Source organism: Opisthocomus hoazin, chromosome Z (genome assembly GCF_030867145.1).
Source record: "Opisthocomus hoazin isolate bOpiHoa1 chromosome Z, bOpiHoa1.hap1, whole genome shotgun sequence".
Taxonomy (NCBI): Eukaryota; Metazoa; Chordata; class Aves; order Opisthocomiformes; family Opisthocomidae; genus Opisthocomus; species Opisthocomus hoazin.
The window spans coordinates 4,403,238-4,416,770 of record NC_134454.1 but is presented as its reverse complement, the minus strand read 5'-3'; the positions used below and the strand labels follow the sequence as shown (position 1 = coordinate 4,416,770).

At 39.7% G+C, this 13,533-nt stretch overlaps 1 protein-coding gene across 2 annotated transcripts in view; it reads left to right on the top strand.

The window, feature by feature from the left end:
• The window catches only part of SKIC3 (SKI3 subunit of superkiller complex), a 51,343-nt gene that overhangs the window by 21,566 nt on the left and 16,244 nt on the right, over positions 1–13,533 (top strand). The window contains exons 19-32 of one of the 2 annotated variants that reach the window (XM_075447219.1): positions 240–493; positions 1,476–1,578; positions 2,389–2,565; positions 3,515–3,659; positions 3,820–3,898; positions 4,024–4,085; positions 4,216–4,272; positions 5,398–5,466; positions 6,448–6,522; positions 7,156–7,297; positions 8,525–8,618; positions 9,186–9,263; positions 10,554–10,678; positions 11,539–11,662. In XM_075447219.1, the coding sequence (XP_075303334.1) occupies positions 240–493; positions 1,476–1,578; positions 2,389–2,565; positions 3,515–3,659; positions 3,820–3,898; positions 4,024–4,085; positions 4,216–4,272; positions 5,398–5,466; positions 6,448–6,522; positions 7,156–7,297; positions 8,525–8,618; positions 9,186–9,263; positions 10,554–10,678; positions 11,539–11,662 (1,584 nt within the window). Of the gene's footprint in view, positions 1–239; positions 494–1,475; positions 1,579–2,388; positions 2,566–3,514; positions 3,660–3,819; positions 3,899–4,023; positions 4,086–4,215; positions 4,273–5,397; positions 5,467–6,447; positions 6,525–7,145; positions 7,298–8,524; positions 8,619–9,185; positions 9,264–10,553; positions 10,679–11,538; positions 11,663–13,533 lie in introns of both variants that reach the window. The other variant, XM_075447218.1, reaches the window with a different exon arrangement.

The following is a 13,533-nucleotide window of genomic DNA, read 5'->3' as shown; positions in this document are numbered from 1 at the left end:
CCTGGTGACAGGCTTGTCACAGACAAGCACGGTGTAGCACTAAATAATGAGCCAAGATTAGGTACAGTGTCTAAACTTGCATAATATGCTCTGAAGATGAAAACACTACTATGCTTTGTTTAAAAGTTCTGTACAATTATGCTTTTGTGTCCTGATAGTATATAATGCAAAGAAATAATTTGTTTACGTTAACTTGTATCACCTTTTATTTAAATAAATTCATATCTTGATATCTTCAGTTTGCAGGCAGCTCTCAGGGCTGATCCAAAGGATTCCAACTGCTGGGAGTCTCTAGGGGAGGCTTACCTGAACAGAGGTAGCTATTCAACAGCTCTAAAATCCTTCAGGAAAGCGAGTGAGCTGAACCCAGGGCTCGTGTACAGCATTTACAGAGCTGCAGCAGTGGAGCAGATTCTAGGCAAATACGAAAGTGCAATAGCTACCTATCAACAAATCTTAAAGACAACAGAAGATTATGTGCCTGCACTGAAAGGTAACAAGCCTGAATCTGAAAATGTTAGCTCATTCTCCCTATATGCACTGTAGTGCTTCAGTCTCGTGGAGAGGTTCTTGGTGTATTGAGGTTTTCTTGCAAGGAAGGATCTTGGGTATGCAGAGATCCCCTGCACAAAAACTAGTGTGTAGTAGCCTGCAAATATCTGAAGAGCTCTGAAATCGTGATGCATAGCAGTGATCTAGAGAAATACCTAGTGGGGGCAGGATAAAGATGCTTGCAAAACATGACTACTGTGGTTAGGAGTTTGGTATAGGTACAGGGTATGATAACATGAGGAAGGTAGCTTCAGAATTGTGAAAATAGTACTCAGAATGAATGGTGCTCATAGCCAGTGACTTAGTGACAGATAGAATCAATGCCTGTGCCAGCAAGAGTCTAAACCAAGCAGTTGTCTTGTTGGTTCCAGAATGCTAGAAAGTATGGCATTAGATACAGTTCCTTTTTAACGGTTGCATTTATTTCCATGTGAAGCAAATTCTTAAATGAATAGGATTAAATAATGTTGGTTTCGAGTCTTCTTTGAAGAAGACTTCCTCTTTTAGCTATCTTGACATTCTTTCTTCTCTTTGTGTTTTGGCGATGATTTTTGACTCCTGTGAACTGAAAGTTGGTGTATTTGTCAAAGACTTACCAGTGCAGAACAGTTTTCTCATGAGGGCTATAGTTAATATTTGAGGACAAACCGAAAGCTTAAATGTGATGATCTTTATAACTGATCAGGTTTATTTTAATATTCAAACTATTCTACAGTTCACACTTGACAGGATAGGTTACAAGCAAAGTCTCTGTTTCATAAGACTCACTGCGTGTCTGTTGATTTTGCCATAGCACATGGGTGGTATAAAACTTTGCATCAAGCAGAACACTGAGCAGGCTTCCACCCTCCTACCCCACCTCCTTTATCAAGCGTATCATAAAAGTATCTCTCTTCATTGAGGATATTTTCTCTTATTTGCAGGACTTGGTGAGTGCTATATCATGCTGGGAAGATCAGCCCTTGATAACTATCTTGACAGGAAGGCTGTGGGTTACATAGAGCAGGCTCTTGAATTTTTTACAAGGTTAGTACTAAATATTCAGTTATTTAATTTCCACTGGGATTGTGGATTGACAAGCAGAAGAGTGAGAGTTAAGTGTTTGACGATTTTCAGTTAAACCAAATCAAATAGATGAGGCTTCTTATCTAGGAGTAAGAATACACTTATTGAAAGTGGTTTGGATAATGCATTCTGGACTTAGGCTGCTTAAATGAGTGGTAACTATAGAGTTTTGTTTTTCTGTTTTAAGATACAGAGTCATTTGATTGTAACACAAGTGTGAAATGACACACAGTTCTCTCCAACAGTCCTTCTGTATAGATGGGGCTGGGAGAAGGGGATTTCTACCGAAAATGGTGGGTGAGAGGAAGTTGTTCCTTCCCTCCCTCCCTCCATCTTTTTCCTTTGCGTTTTGTACAAAATGTTTTTGTGTCCTAAACTAAACCTTGAGATAGCTGCTGTTGTAGAAGAAGGTCCATCAGGCTTCTGCAGATGAGTCGTGTCATGTAAAGTAATATGGTAGTGCTCTGAAATGCAAGAGTGGGTGTAGTCATCTGACATCTTGATGGATGATGGCTAATTTTCAGAACTGACTCTTAGTTCCAGCAAGGCTGGGAGACACTGGCATTTTGTAGTTTCTCTTTTTTTGGTTATTTTTGACCTTTTAGACCTATGACTTGAGTAGCAAGAAAAACCCCCCAAAAAATCAAACAGCTCATTGATTAATTACATTTGAGTTTGTGCCACTCTTCAAAGTGCTGAACTTTCTTTCTGAAAAGGGTATCGAAGTGTCTCAATGGGTGTTCTGTGTGTTTTCTATACCATTAATTACAGGGCAACAAAGCACCGTCCTGACGTATGTTGCCTCTGGAAGCTGATTGGAGATACCTGTACTAGCGTGCATGTTATTTCACCAGCCAAAGTGAATGTGCAAGTTCTAGGATCTCTTCTGGGTAAAAATGCAGATAAACAGGTGCTGAGGAAAAGTGAGCTGCTCAGACTGGGAGGAAGGTAATGATTTTTCATTTTCAAGAGCTGCTATGCAGCTGGAGACTCTATAATTGTCTGAAGTATTCTAGACTATTTCATTTCTAGAAATTGAAAAATATGCTGATCTGTTGACACCTGCATATTGAGCAAAGATTAATGAGGTGGTAAATAGAGTCTCGTGCTTCTTCCAAATCACACTGCTCATTTCAGGGTATGTTTCCTGGATTGCCACAGCAGGTGTCAACACTTCGTCCAGCACCTGCTCTTTTCCTTGTTTCTGTCTCCGGAACAAGGCTACATCCTGCCTGTCATTCAACTAATCGCGCCTCGTTAAGTGGAGTGGTTGCAGTAGTTGCTAACTAATTCTCCCAGGACTACTGAAGTCCAAGATAATACTTCAAGCTCTCTTGTCTGTACTTCTTTCCTATAAAAATGTCATCAATTCTTGGCCTAGGTATGGGTTCTAGAGTACACTGGAAGCAGGAATTCCTTGTTTCTGGCCCTGGAAGCTCATGATGGTAGAAAATATTTGTAGTGTTTCTGTATCCTCATTTGTGACTCCCTCTGAGCTTTGTGCAGTTGGATGTGTAAGGCAGGAAACACAGCTGCTCTGTGAATCTCAACCACGATACGTGAAGTCAAGTACTTCCGAGGGGAGGTCTGATTAACTGTAAAAATGACTGATGTTTGTTCTAAGTAAAAGCATGCATATTGCAAATGACACATCTGTGGCTTCACACGTGGTGGGCACTGCGGACTGCCTTTAGACCAGAATAGATTCTGTGAAGAGAACTAACTGAATGAAAACGGGTTAGTTTTTGTTTGCTTTCTATTCTTGTCTGTTTTTGTTTGTGTCTATGCGTGTTTGCTTGGTTTAGGTTTTTAAGCACTCTTTTTAATATTTTTTCAGGTTTCTGCTCTTCGTGTAGAGAGGCTTGGAATAATGCTTCTGTGATTCATGTTTCTGTAGGTGTTACGGCAGAGCTTTAAAACTGATGTCTTTGCCTAGCATATGGTGTGATCTTGGAATAAATTATTATCGACAAGCAGAGCACCTCACAGCAGTGGGCAGTGACATGAATGAGATCAGTGAACTGCTAGAGAAGTCTTTACAGGTATTGCCTGTTTTTCCTGTTACGGTCTTTAAACTGGTGTGGGTGGTTGTCTGCATACTCTCTCTGTCCTCAGTAAAACCTACATCTCTGAATAAGTAAGTGCATGAAGTCTCAATTTTTGCTCTTTTAGTGATACAGTCCGCTTTTGATTTTCTTCCAGTGTCTCAAAAAAGCTGTGAGGCTTGATAGCAAAAATCATCTGTATTGGAATGCACTTGGTGTAGTTGCTTCCTGTAGTGGTAAGTCCTCAGTGAAACTCCTAGCTCCCTAATATTCTAAACTAGGAGGCAACTTGACTAATGGTAATGGTGTTGGTGAAATCAAGTTAGATCTAGCTCTCCGTTTTTCTTTCTTTCCCCCCCAGCTATTGGAAATTATGCTCTTGCTCAACATTCGTTCATCAAATCTGTTCAAGCTGAGCAAATTGTAAGTGCTGTAGGCAGCTGCCATCTGTTTAAAGTGGGCATTTAAAACTTTTTTCCCCTGATGCAGTGTTATTTTTGAATATAGTAATAATACATTGGTTTTAACTTTATACTTTATTTGTTCTGGCTAGAATGTTGTTGCCTGGACCAACTTGGGGGTTTTATATCTGGTAACTGGAAACATTGAGGTAAGAACTCTCCCATCCTCAAGTATAATTTCTCTTTCCCTTTTCTTTTTTTTTTTTTTTTTTTTCTTTTTTTTAAAAGGGAGTGCTTGGGGGCGGGAGTGTGGGCAAACAATGAAGAACATCCCTCTCAGACTCAGGAAACCTGCTTCCTTTGAGTGAAATAAAATTGGCATCTGTACCTTACTTGAGGAACACAAATGAATTAAATATCTGTTCTGGAGGGTTTAAGTGAACTGCCTCTGAATCGATGAGGTTGCTTTCCAAGCAACTGAATGGAATGAACAGTATTTGGATGGACTGAGAAGTAGTTAATCAAACCAATGCACACCAGGTTTGACCAAGAACTGTTTTTAATTGTAAGTCACAAACTGAACTTTGAGTTTTAGTTTCCCATAGGTAGCTACTTTCTGCTCATCAGCATGTCATATGAGTTACTGTAATTCTGTGTAACCTTGCAAGTTTCTCTGGGTTAAAAATTAGAGTACATCTTCAGTGAAGTCCAGAGTTCTCATGCTGCTAAAAGTACATGTTATCCTATTTGCTGGTCAGAATTACAGAAACGTTGTTTAATTCAAAATGTGACAGTCTGAATTATTTTGAGTAACTTGATACTACAGACTGCTTACTGCTAAGACTACTAATGCTAAGACTTTGTTCACCTTATGCCACACTGAGGGAGGAACTCTGAACATGAATAATCCATAGGGAAAAGATAATTTGTGAATGGTAATCAGGTGTAATGTTTTGAAAATGTGTTTAACTGTTTACATGAAGGAAAAGCAAGCTTCCAAAACTGGATCCTCCAAGAGTCAGATTTTAAAATAATACTGGTTCTGAGAGGTAATCTAGCTGCTGAACTATATTAAGAAGGAAATATGTTTGAAAGGGAGGGGAACGTTGGTCTTGTAAAGATTTATGTATTTATTGTTTTAGATGAGACTAAACTGGTTTACTTCTCTGGACAGTGCAGTGTTCTCTGTGGCACAGTAGATATTTTTAGTAGTGACCTAATTTTGTCTGTGAAATCTCTTCCAATACTACTACCTGTCAATACCTGTCTATATGCAAAAGTGCTCAGTTACCATGCCGTGCAGTTCAGTAGCACTCTTATCTTTGGTTCTACAGCAAGCTCATGAGGCCTTCAAGGTAGCCCAGTCTCTGGAACCTTCTTACTTACTGTGTTGGATTGGGCAGGTAAGATGATGAAAAAATCATAATACTGTGCAGCAAAACCGGTTGTTAGTCCAAGAGAGGACTTAGACTCCATCCTGATAAGTGGCACTTGAGCATGTTCCTGAAAATTGAAGCTTTTAAGTAAAGGGAGCTTCTGCTTACCCTGAGGGTGGATGGGACCCTTTGTTTCCATGGTGGTAGTACAGTGGAAGCTACATGAATCAGATGTCTTCATATAATGTTTTTCTGGCTGATGTTGAGAGTTTGGTAAGAAACTAGCTATTAAAAAAACAATCACTGTTTGTGCTCTGAGGCTTTTTATTGAGCATTGTCAACAAAGCACAGTCTTCATAAGGTGCTGGTTTTTTCAGCTTCAGCTGTACCTCTAACTCGTTATACGGCACTGCTTAAATCTCTTTGCAGCTTCTGCTTCTAACACCACTGTTAGGAGTGAATCTCTAAGGTACCTGGGACAAAAGCAGTCCTTACTTCCTGGGAGGTCCCTTCCTACCTCTACCACTGAGGGCTGGATATGCTCCCTAGGGTGTCTAGGACATCTGTGAATAGTAGAAATACTTGTGACTCACGCTTTTGTGATGACTGTAGGTGCACTTCGTAATCCCATGCTGCTGACCTGCTAATAATATCTAGCTGAAGCTGTATTCTAGGGGAGAACTAGCACCATCATGTCAAAATTTAGCTTTTATCAGATGCTGTTGTAAGTTGTGCTAGCACACACAAAGTCTTTGTCCCGAAATATGTAAAGTAGCAGCAGAAGACCGTAAGTTTCAAGAACTGGTAGAGTGGAAACTGCTTGTGCTCCTTTTAATTGTGTTCATTTTATTCTTAAAACCGATGTTTCTTGGAGAGTATGAGGAGAAGAAAGTGTCTTCATGTTAAATGCCTGAGGTGTGCCTGAAGTGACTTGTGCCGAGTTTCTTGTTGATGTCATAATTTTTAAAGTACCTCTTCAAACAAGAACCAACTCTTGCTTCTCTGTAGGCTCTTATTGCAGAGAAAGTGGGCAGTTATGATACTATGGATCTCTTCCGGCACACGACTGAGCTCAGTATGCATGTGAGTATAACAGTTGTGTTGCCCTGAAATTTCTGCATATGTAATGACTCTACTTAGGTGAGGTGATTTTTTAAAAAGTAGGCATGTCCCGAATGATGAAACAGATGCGGTCATGTTCCAAATGATATTATCTGACTTCCTTGTTTGTGTGCCTGTCCTGTGCTGGCAGTGAATGGCAGGCAGTTATTTTATTAAATGCCTTAGTCCCAGTGGTCCAAGAAATCAGCTTCATAAGTCATGAAAAAACATTGTTGGTGTTCCACAGAACTGGACAGAGATCAAAGCCATAAATTATATCTGTTCCAGGAGAGATCAAGGATATCGCCAGTACCCTGAGTTCTAAGAAAGTGGAGGACTTCACATTCTCTTACAGCTTTTCTTTGTCTGTCATCCCTCCAGTGGTGCAGCAAGAGATATATTAACGTAAGAATTCTCTTTGCCCAAAGGACAAGTTAGAACTGTGTGTGGAGTAATTGAGTTTGGTGTTTTCTTCTCCTGCTTAACACTGATGCAGATTTTTAGTCTAGATTCAGCCTTAAGACAGAGAATCGTTATTATAATCTTTAATTATTTTGCTGTTGCTTGATCAGGTTTAAAGACTCCTGTTTTGGTTTTTTTTGGGTTTTTTTTGAGACTGAGGGAGCAAAAGGCTACGCCCACTGGGTGTGTTCAACGCTGCAGGATGAAAGCAACAGAAACACTGAACTTTATCTGTACAACATTGTTGAAATGAATGCTATACCAGCAGCCCAGGTGGTCTTGAGCAAATACACAGGTAGGTAATTTGAATGCCTCACCAACCTGTCAAGCCTAAAGGATGTGTTCAGAATGAACAGATACACCTGTACTAGTTCTGGCAAAGAGTGATGTGACTGGGTTGGGGAGAGGCTTTTGAGCTGTAAAGCACATAATCAAAACAGGGTAAGTGGGCTACTGGTTTTTTTTGTTATCACACAGAGATGATATAGATTTGTGTTCTGTCTTCCTACTCATTCCAGTAGATGTTGTTTCAAAGACCAATTAAAATAAGGGGCAGAGCAATGTCACGCTTGTTATCAGGCGTTGGCTGTGGGACTTCCTTTGGGTGTCTGTATGTGTTGGTGCAGGTAGATGCTAGCTCCTCCACCCCTGTGCCATGGTGTTTGGGAGGAGCCTGCTCCTGGATGCTGTGTAACTCCATGACCTCAGGCGTGTGGTTGCGTTCACCTTCAGCAGGAGATGGACCGTGTTCTCGGGCATGGTTGCAAGCCAGCATGGCCTCCCTGCTGCGGTGGGCTTGTGTATGTCCAGCCCGGAAGATAGATAGAGCAGATGTGGGTTTTCTTTATTCTACATCTATTACTATAAATAAATCCTGTGATGAGTAGTCTGTTGCTGATTTTTGAGGGCTACAAAATGAGGTGCAAGCACTTAAAATGAGATAAATGTGAGACTGTATTTCTTTGTCTGCGAAATCCCTGTTCTTAAGCAGACGGCAGGAGGGGCTTATGGGATCCTTCCTAGTCTGGGAAAAAAGGTTAGAAGTGTGAGGTGAGATGACAGCTGACAATCTGTGCCATTAGCTACTAACAAGCATTTCAGAGTTGTAGTATTAAAAATAAACCATACATTCTTTGTTATAACATTCTATGTAATCATTCTATGATTCTACTGGTATTTTACTAGAGACTATACAAGCTGAATAGTTTCCTATTTCATTACAAAAAAAACCCCAAACAACTGTGAGCAGAAAAATTTGAAATATGTTGAGTACATTGATGCTGTGTCATAAGATTTTAAAGATTTTTGAGCTAACCTGATGTCATGTTGTGGGCCTTAGTATGTCTTCTTTATTTGACTGCAGCCTGTCAAAATGATTCCAGTGAGCAACTGACAGAAGCACTTGGCATAGTGTTTTGTATATATGCATACACTGTAGCATCAATGTAGCAATGTTTTTGTAATGCTTTTTCACAGCTTTTTCTGATCATGTTCTCCTATATTGTCAATTCTGATTTTCTAGAAAGAGTTCCAGACGATCCGTCTGCTTTCACGATGCTTGGTTATTTGAACGACTATCTGCATCTAAAAAGGCAGGCAGCAGATGCCTATGAGAGGTAAACTATACACCCTGAAAAGTTTACTGATAGATGCTCCTTGTTTCCATGCACCAGCTGAAACACTTCAGGGTTTTTCTTTTTAATAAACCTTGCTTTCTTAATTCAGCAGTACATTTAAACAAAGTGTACGGTAAGGGGAGGTGTGGGGATGTTCTTATATCAGATTTGGAAATGCAGAACACAGCTGGAGATGTAAAGGCATTCCAAGGCTTGAATGCCCAGGACATTTACCTAGTTCACTGTATGGGATTTAAGTGAAATTTTGGCAGTTGTTAGGCTTGGTTTTAGTTTTGATCTCTACGCCATTCTAATTAATGGAGGTGGTTGGGCTTTGTTTCATTTTTTTTCTTCTCTTTTCAAATGGTAGAGAGAGATGGCAAAGGTAACCATGTTTGGGAAACGTGTTTTCTGAGGCATTAAAATGGTAAAATAGGTTCTGTTTGTGCTTAATTAGCATAGAAAAGCTTCTGCATAAAACATTTGTCTGTTCTGCTTTGAGAACTATTGTCAAAATATGGGTTTTGTAGTCAGATGGTAATTATTCTTAATTGTGGTTATTTTCAGGGCAGCTTCATTACTGAAAAACTCTGAGGATACTGAGAAATATCATATAGCAATGCAAAACTATGGCAGGTCACTGTGGTAGGTGTTTGTTTGATATATTTCCCCAGCTCCTAACTTCAGCTTTGGATGCAGTGAGTGCATTTGCGCAAAACATGGGTGAGGCTGAAAGGTGAAAGGTTTTTGCTAAAAATAATTTATTAAACATCATTCTTAACTGTAGACAAGTTGGACTGAACTTTGTGTGTGCTCGAGAAATGAGCAGTATACTTAAAAATGAAATCAAATTGCAATTATTTGCTATATGTCTTGGTAGTTTGTAACATACCAATGATTTTCATTATCCTTACGTTGATACTTAAGTGCCTTAACATAGTCTACACAATGTAGCTGTTATATGGTCTCCAGAATAAATTAGGGTTTTTATGATCTCCACACTTGACATATATAGTAGGCTTAGTCTGAATAAAATAGCTGCTTCAAGGTTTATTCAAAATCCCTGCTACTTGCCTTGTGAATTTATATTGACTTGTACAATCTGAAGCATGTGGGTTGGGATGTTGTGTACACGTAGGTGATCTTTCTGCTGATGGCCCTCTCTGCTGCAATCCTTCTCATGATGCTAAGTTCTTTTCATGATTCCCTTCTGGTTCTGAGGAAAGGCAGGACACAAGTCTTAACAGATGAAGACTTTCAAACTTCTCATTGAAATGAGATAGCTCAAGCTCTGCTAATTAGATTTTTGTCAGCTCTCTGGGGAAAGTTCATATATTCTGTTTATGTTTATGACACTGGAACTTCTAGGCTGTGAGAAATTTCAGGGAAGATAGTAGAAGCAACTCTTCGGTTTTCTGTAGTCTCACATACAAGCTGCACGCGTGATGATTCCTGTGTGCAACTTACACAGGAGCAAAGCTTCAGTAACTAGTAACTAGTTCTAATAAACACAGTCCTGGATAATTTCTTCCCTGGTGGTCTTAGAACAAGAATGCTGTATCTCTGTATGTGCGCTTTTCTGTCTCTGTGCATGCATGCTTTGGTTTCCTTTTTTCACATTTCTCCTTTGTTGTTTCCTCCCACTCCGTTGTGTTGACTATTAGGTGACATCCTCCCATATAGCTGTCATGCAGATGGAGAGGACTTTCTTGTATCAATTACTGTTCATGCAATGGATATTTGGATAGAGTAACTGCTGTAAGAGAGGCGTAGGGAATATTGCATGTTCTTGTCTGAATCTTGCTCTTTTCCGGATGTCTGCTTACAGCTACTGTGGAAAACAGGATACTGGTCTGGAAGGACAGCCTATCTGAATCATAGCAGCTGTTGACACATCCTCCATACCAGTGACTTTTTTTTTTTTTTTATTAACAGTGCTCTTGGTCAGTATGATAAGGCCATTGAGGTTTACACATCAACACCCCTAACTGAGTTTGATGGTATTGTGGGGATAGCATTAGCCTACTTCAAGAAAGGACTCTTACAAGAAAGTATCAAAGGTGAGCATCTGCCCAATTCAAAGCATTAAGGGACACTTCTCTTGAGATGAATCTTACCAAAATTTGTTTGTCTGACCAGCTTAGCTGTAGTTCAGTTTATTTCACTCTTTCAGTCCTAATATGTAAGCACAAATTGCATAACGGTTTTAATCATTAGGCTGTTCAGCGGGTTGCCCGAACTATTGAAATATACAAAGGGAAGCTACATTTCTCCAAGAGTTTAATTCTTCCATTAAGCTGTTGTGTTCTTAGCTTCCCTTGTTCTCAGATGAAATGGCTTTCCTGGAAAAATCAGTTCTGGATAGGAGATTAATGTGTTGTTCAAAGCACTTTAGCCTTAGTGCTAAGTGTAAGTACTATGTTGTCGTGTTCTGCACTGCTAAGATGTGACACCTCAGAAAAAGGTATACTGAATTGTCAGTGTAGAAGCATGAGCACTCGCAAAGGAGCAGCCAGCTCAGTATTTAAAATAACTCTTAGTTTTTAATTGGAGAGATGTGTGCCCGTCTAAAGTCCTATTTCATAAATAAACTAGGAGAGGAGAGTATTTAAGCTGTATTCTTTCAGGCTTTTTCTGGATATCCCAATCCCACTTTTCAGTTCTGTTTCCACTTGCTGCATATTAAACAACTCGCAGGCTCTGAACAGCCCTGTAAATCTGGCATTTTCTAACATATGGTTACTTCCAAAGTTTTAGTCAACTTTTTTTTGTATTCTGCCTATGCTTTGAGGTGTGAAAATACAGTGAACCTGAAACCGAAGTGCCCCTGTGTGCGTCTTCTAATGATTGTGCCTTTCTAGAGGCTTTACAAACGTATTATTTTCTCCTACTTCAATTCTGTGTCTTGAATTTTTACCAGCCTATGAAAAAGCCTTGTCTGTTGCTAAGTCTGAACAAGATAAAGCACATATCCTGACTGCCTTGGCAATAATAGAGTATAAACAGAACAAAGTGGATGCTGCAAAGACACTGCTGTTTAAATGGTGAGTGGAGGGAATAATATTCAGTTAATGTTATTTTATTGTACTGCTGGGTCCTCAGATTTACTTTTTGGGGGATCTCAGGTGGCTATTTGTGTTGCAGACTCAAAGTGGGAGTGGATGCAGTGTTCTTTTAAGCTTATTCATGTAATGTAGCTGTTTTGGTTTACGGCCTGTGTTTTATTCTGTGTTCTTAAAGCAGTATGGAGTGGAAGGGTTAGTGAGCTGGGCAGTTTGGATGTCTGACATCCTTGAATGATAGTTCTAATAGGTTTATCTTTCAAGAGAATATTCATCTGTAGTTGTCCTAAGCACTAGGTAATGTTTCTGCTCCCTAGCTGTAAGAAATCTAGATGATGAAGGAGGACAATTTCAGTTTAAATAGCCAGAAATCTTAGAACAACTATGTTCCAAGTGTCATAGACAAGTGCAGTCTTGTACCTTCCGCATGAAAAGGATCTGCATCAGTTGTTCACTTACATCACGAGTGTCTTTTTCTTTCAGAGCTGTGGAGGCTAAAAGCCCATGCGTCGTTGTTAGTCTCCCGGTAGCTATGGACTGAGAGCTAACATCTCAGCTTCTCAGCATCAGCTCTCTGTCAATAGAGAATTCCAGTAGTGGCTGCACAGTCTCTGTCTTGCCAGCAGACTCCTGAAGTTACTGAAATAGTGAAGGTCGATGACTAGACCTACACTCTAAATCCTGAGTAACTGATGATTAACTGGCTAGGGATCTGATATTTCCTGTTGATCACTGCAGAGTTTAATTTTTGTTGTAAACGTCAACTATGAGACTTGTCTAGTTGACATTAGTTGTTTGTGTTTAAAGAAATAAAAGACAGTAAGTTGTTTAGGAAAGTAACTCTACAGTGAGTATGTCTAGGTCTGAATTGGAAGCACAATGCTGCAAAGATACATGGTGGATTTTAGTAATAAGAAAAACAATGGTGCATTCTAGTCCAATAGAAAGATTTCTTTATTGACTGAAATGCGTGCTAGATGATGTAAAGGGCCTGAGTAGGACCTTGAACAAGAGGCTGCCTTTCCTCTTTTCTCCTGGCCAACTTGGAACAGAGGTTTTAGCAGTGAGCATGTCTTTATAGCTAATATGAGAGATTCCCAGTTGTTACTTGTCAAAGGGTAGCGCCTTTGCACCAGATAACATAGTGCTGGCTATTCAAGTTTATGTTTAACAGCTGTTAGAGATGTTTCTTGCTAGGGACTGAAAATGATAGATGGACGTTTAGAGTCTTGTCTCTTTTTTTAAGGTAAAAATAATCATTAGAAGCTTGATTAGGAGCCTGTAGTCACCTGATAAGTGAAAGTAAGCAGCACGTCATTCTGTAGTTATGTTTAGGACATTATGGTGAAGTAACTCCAGATTACTGTTGCTATGCACTGTTTTGTTGTTTGCTGCCATCCAGTTTGTACTGCAGTAAGAACACCTTCAACTACTACATCAGTTAAGGTCGTTAATTTTGGTAGTTTATGCTGAGCTCACCGTTTGTTTTCACCAGAATTGAAGATCCAGGGATTAACTTGAGTTCAGAGTTCTCCACCTATACTAGAAAAATTTGCTGAAAGAAGTCAGAAACTGTATCTAGTAGGTCTTCAGTAAAGCTGGGAATACTACTGGCATGAGGTTAAACTGCCTCTCGTAATGAAATGGACGGAGTTGTGCAACTGGTCTAAAGCTAATAGATGATGAAAGCATGCTCAAACTGCCTTTATGTTGGAACAAATCTTGGTGTAAGGAAGGCATAATTTCTCAGAATGTGCCTGGTCTCAGAAAGAGCAGTTCTGTGCAGTAGGCTCGTTTCTGGCTCTTTGCTTCCTGGATTTCTGTTGCAAAGCTGTAAATAGGCACACTGCAAC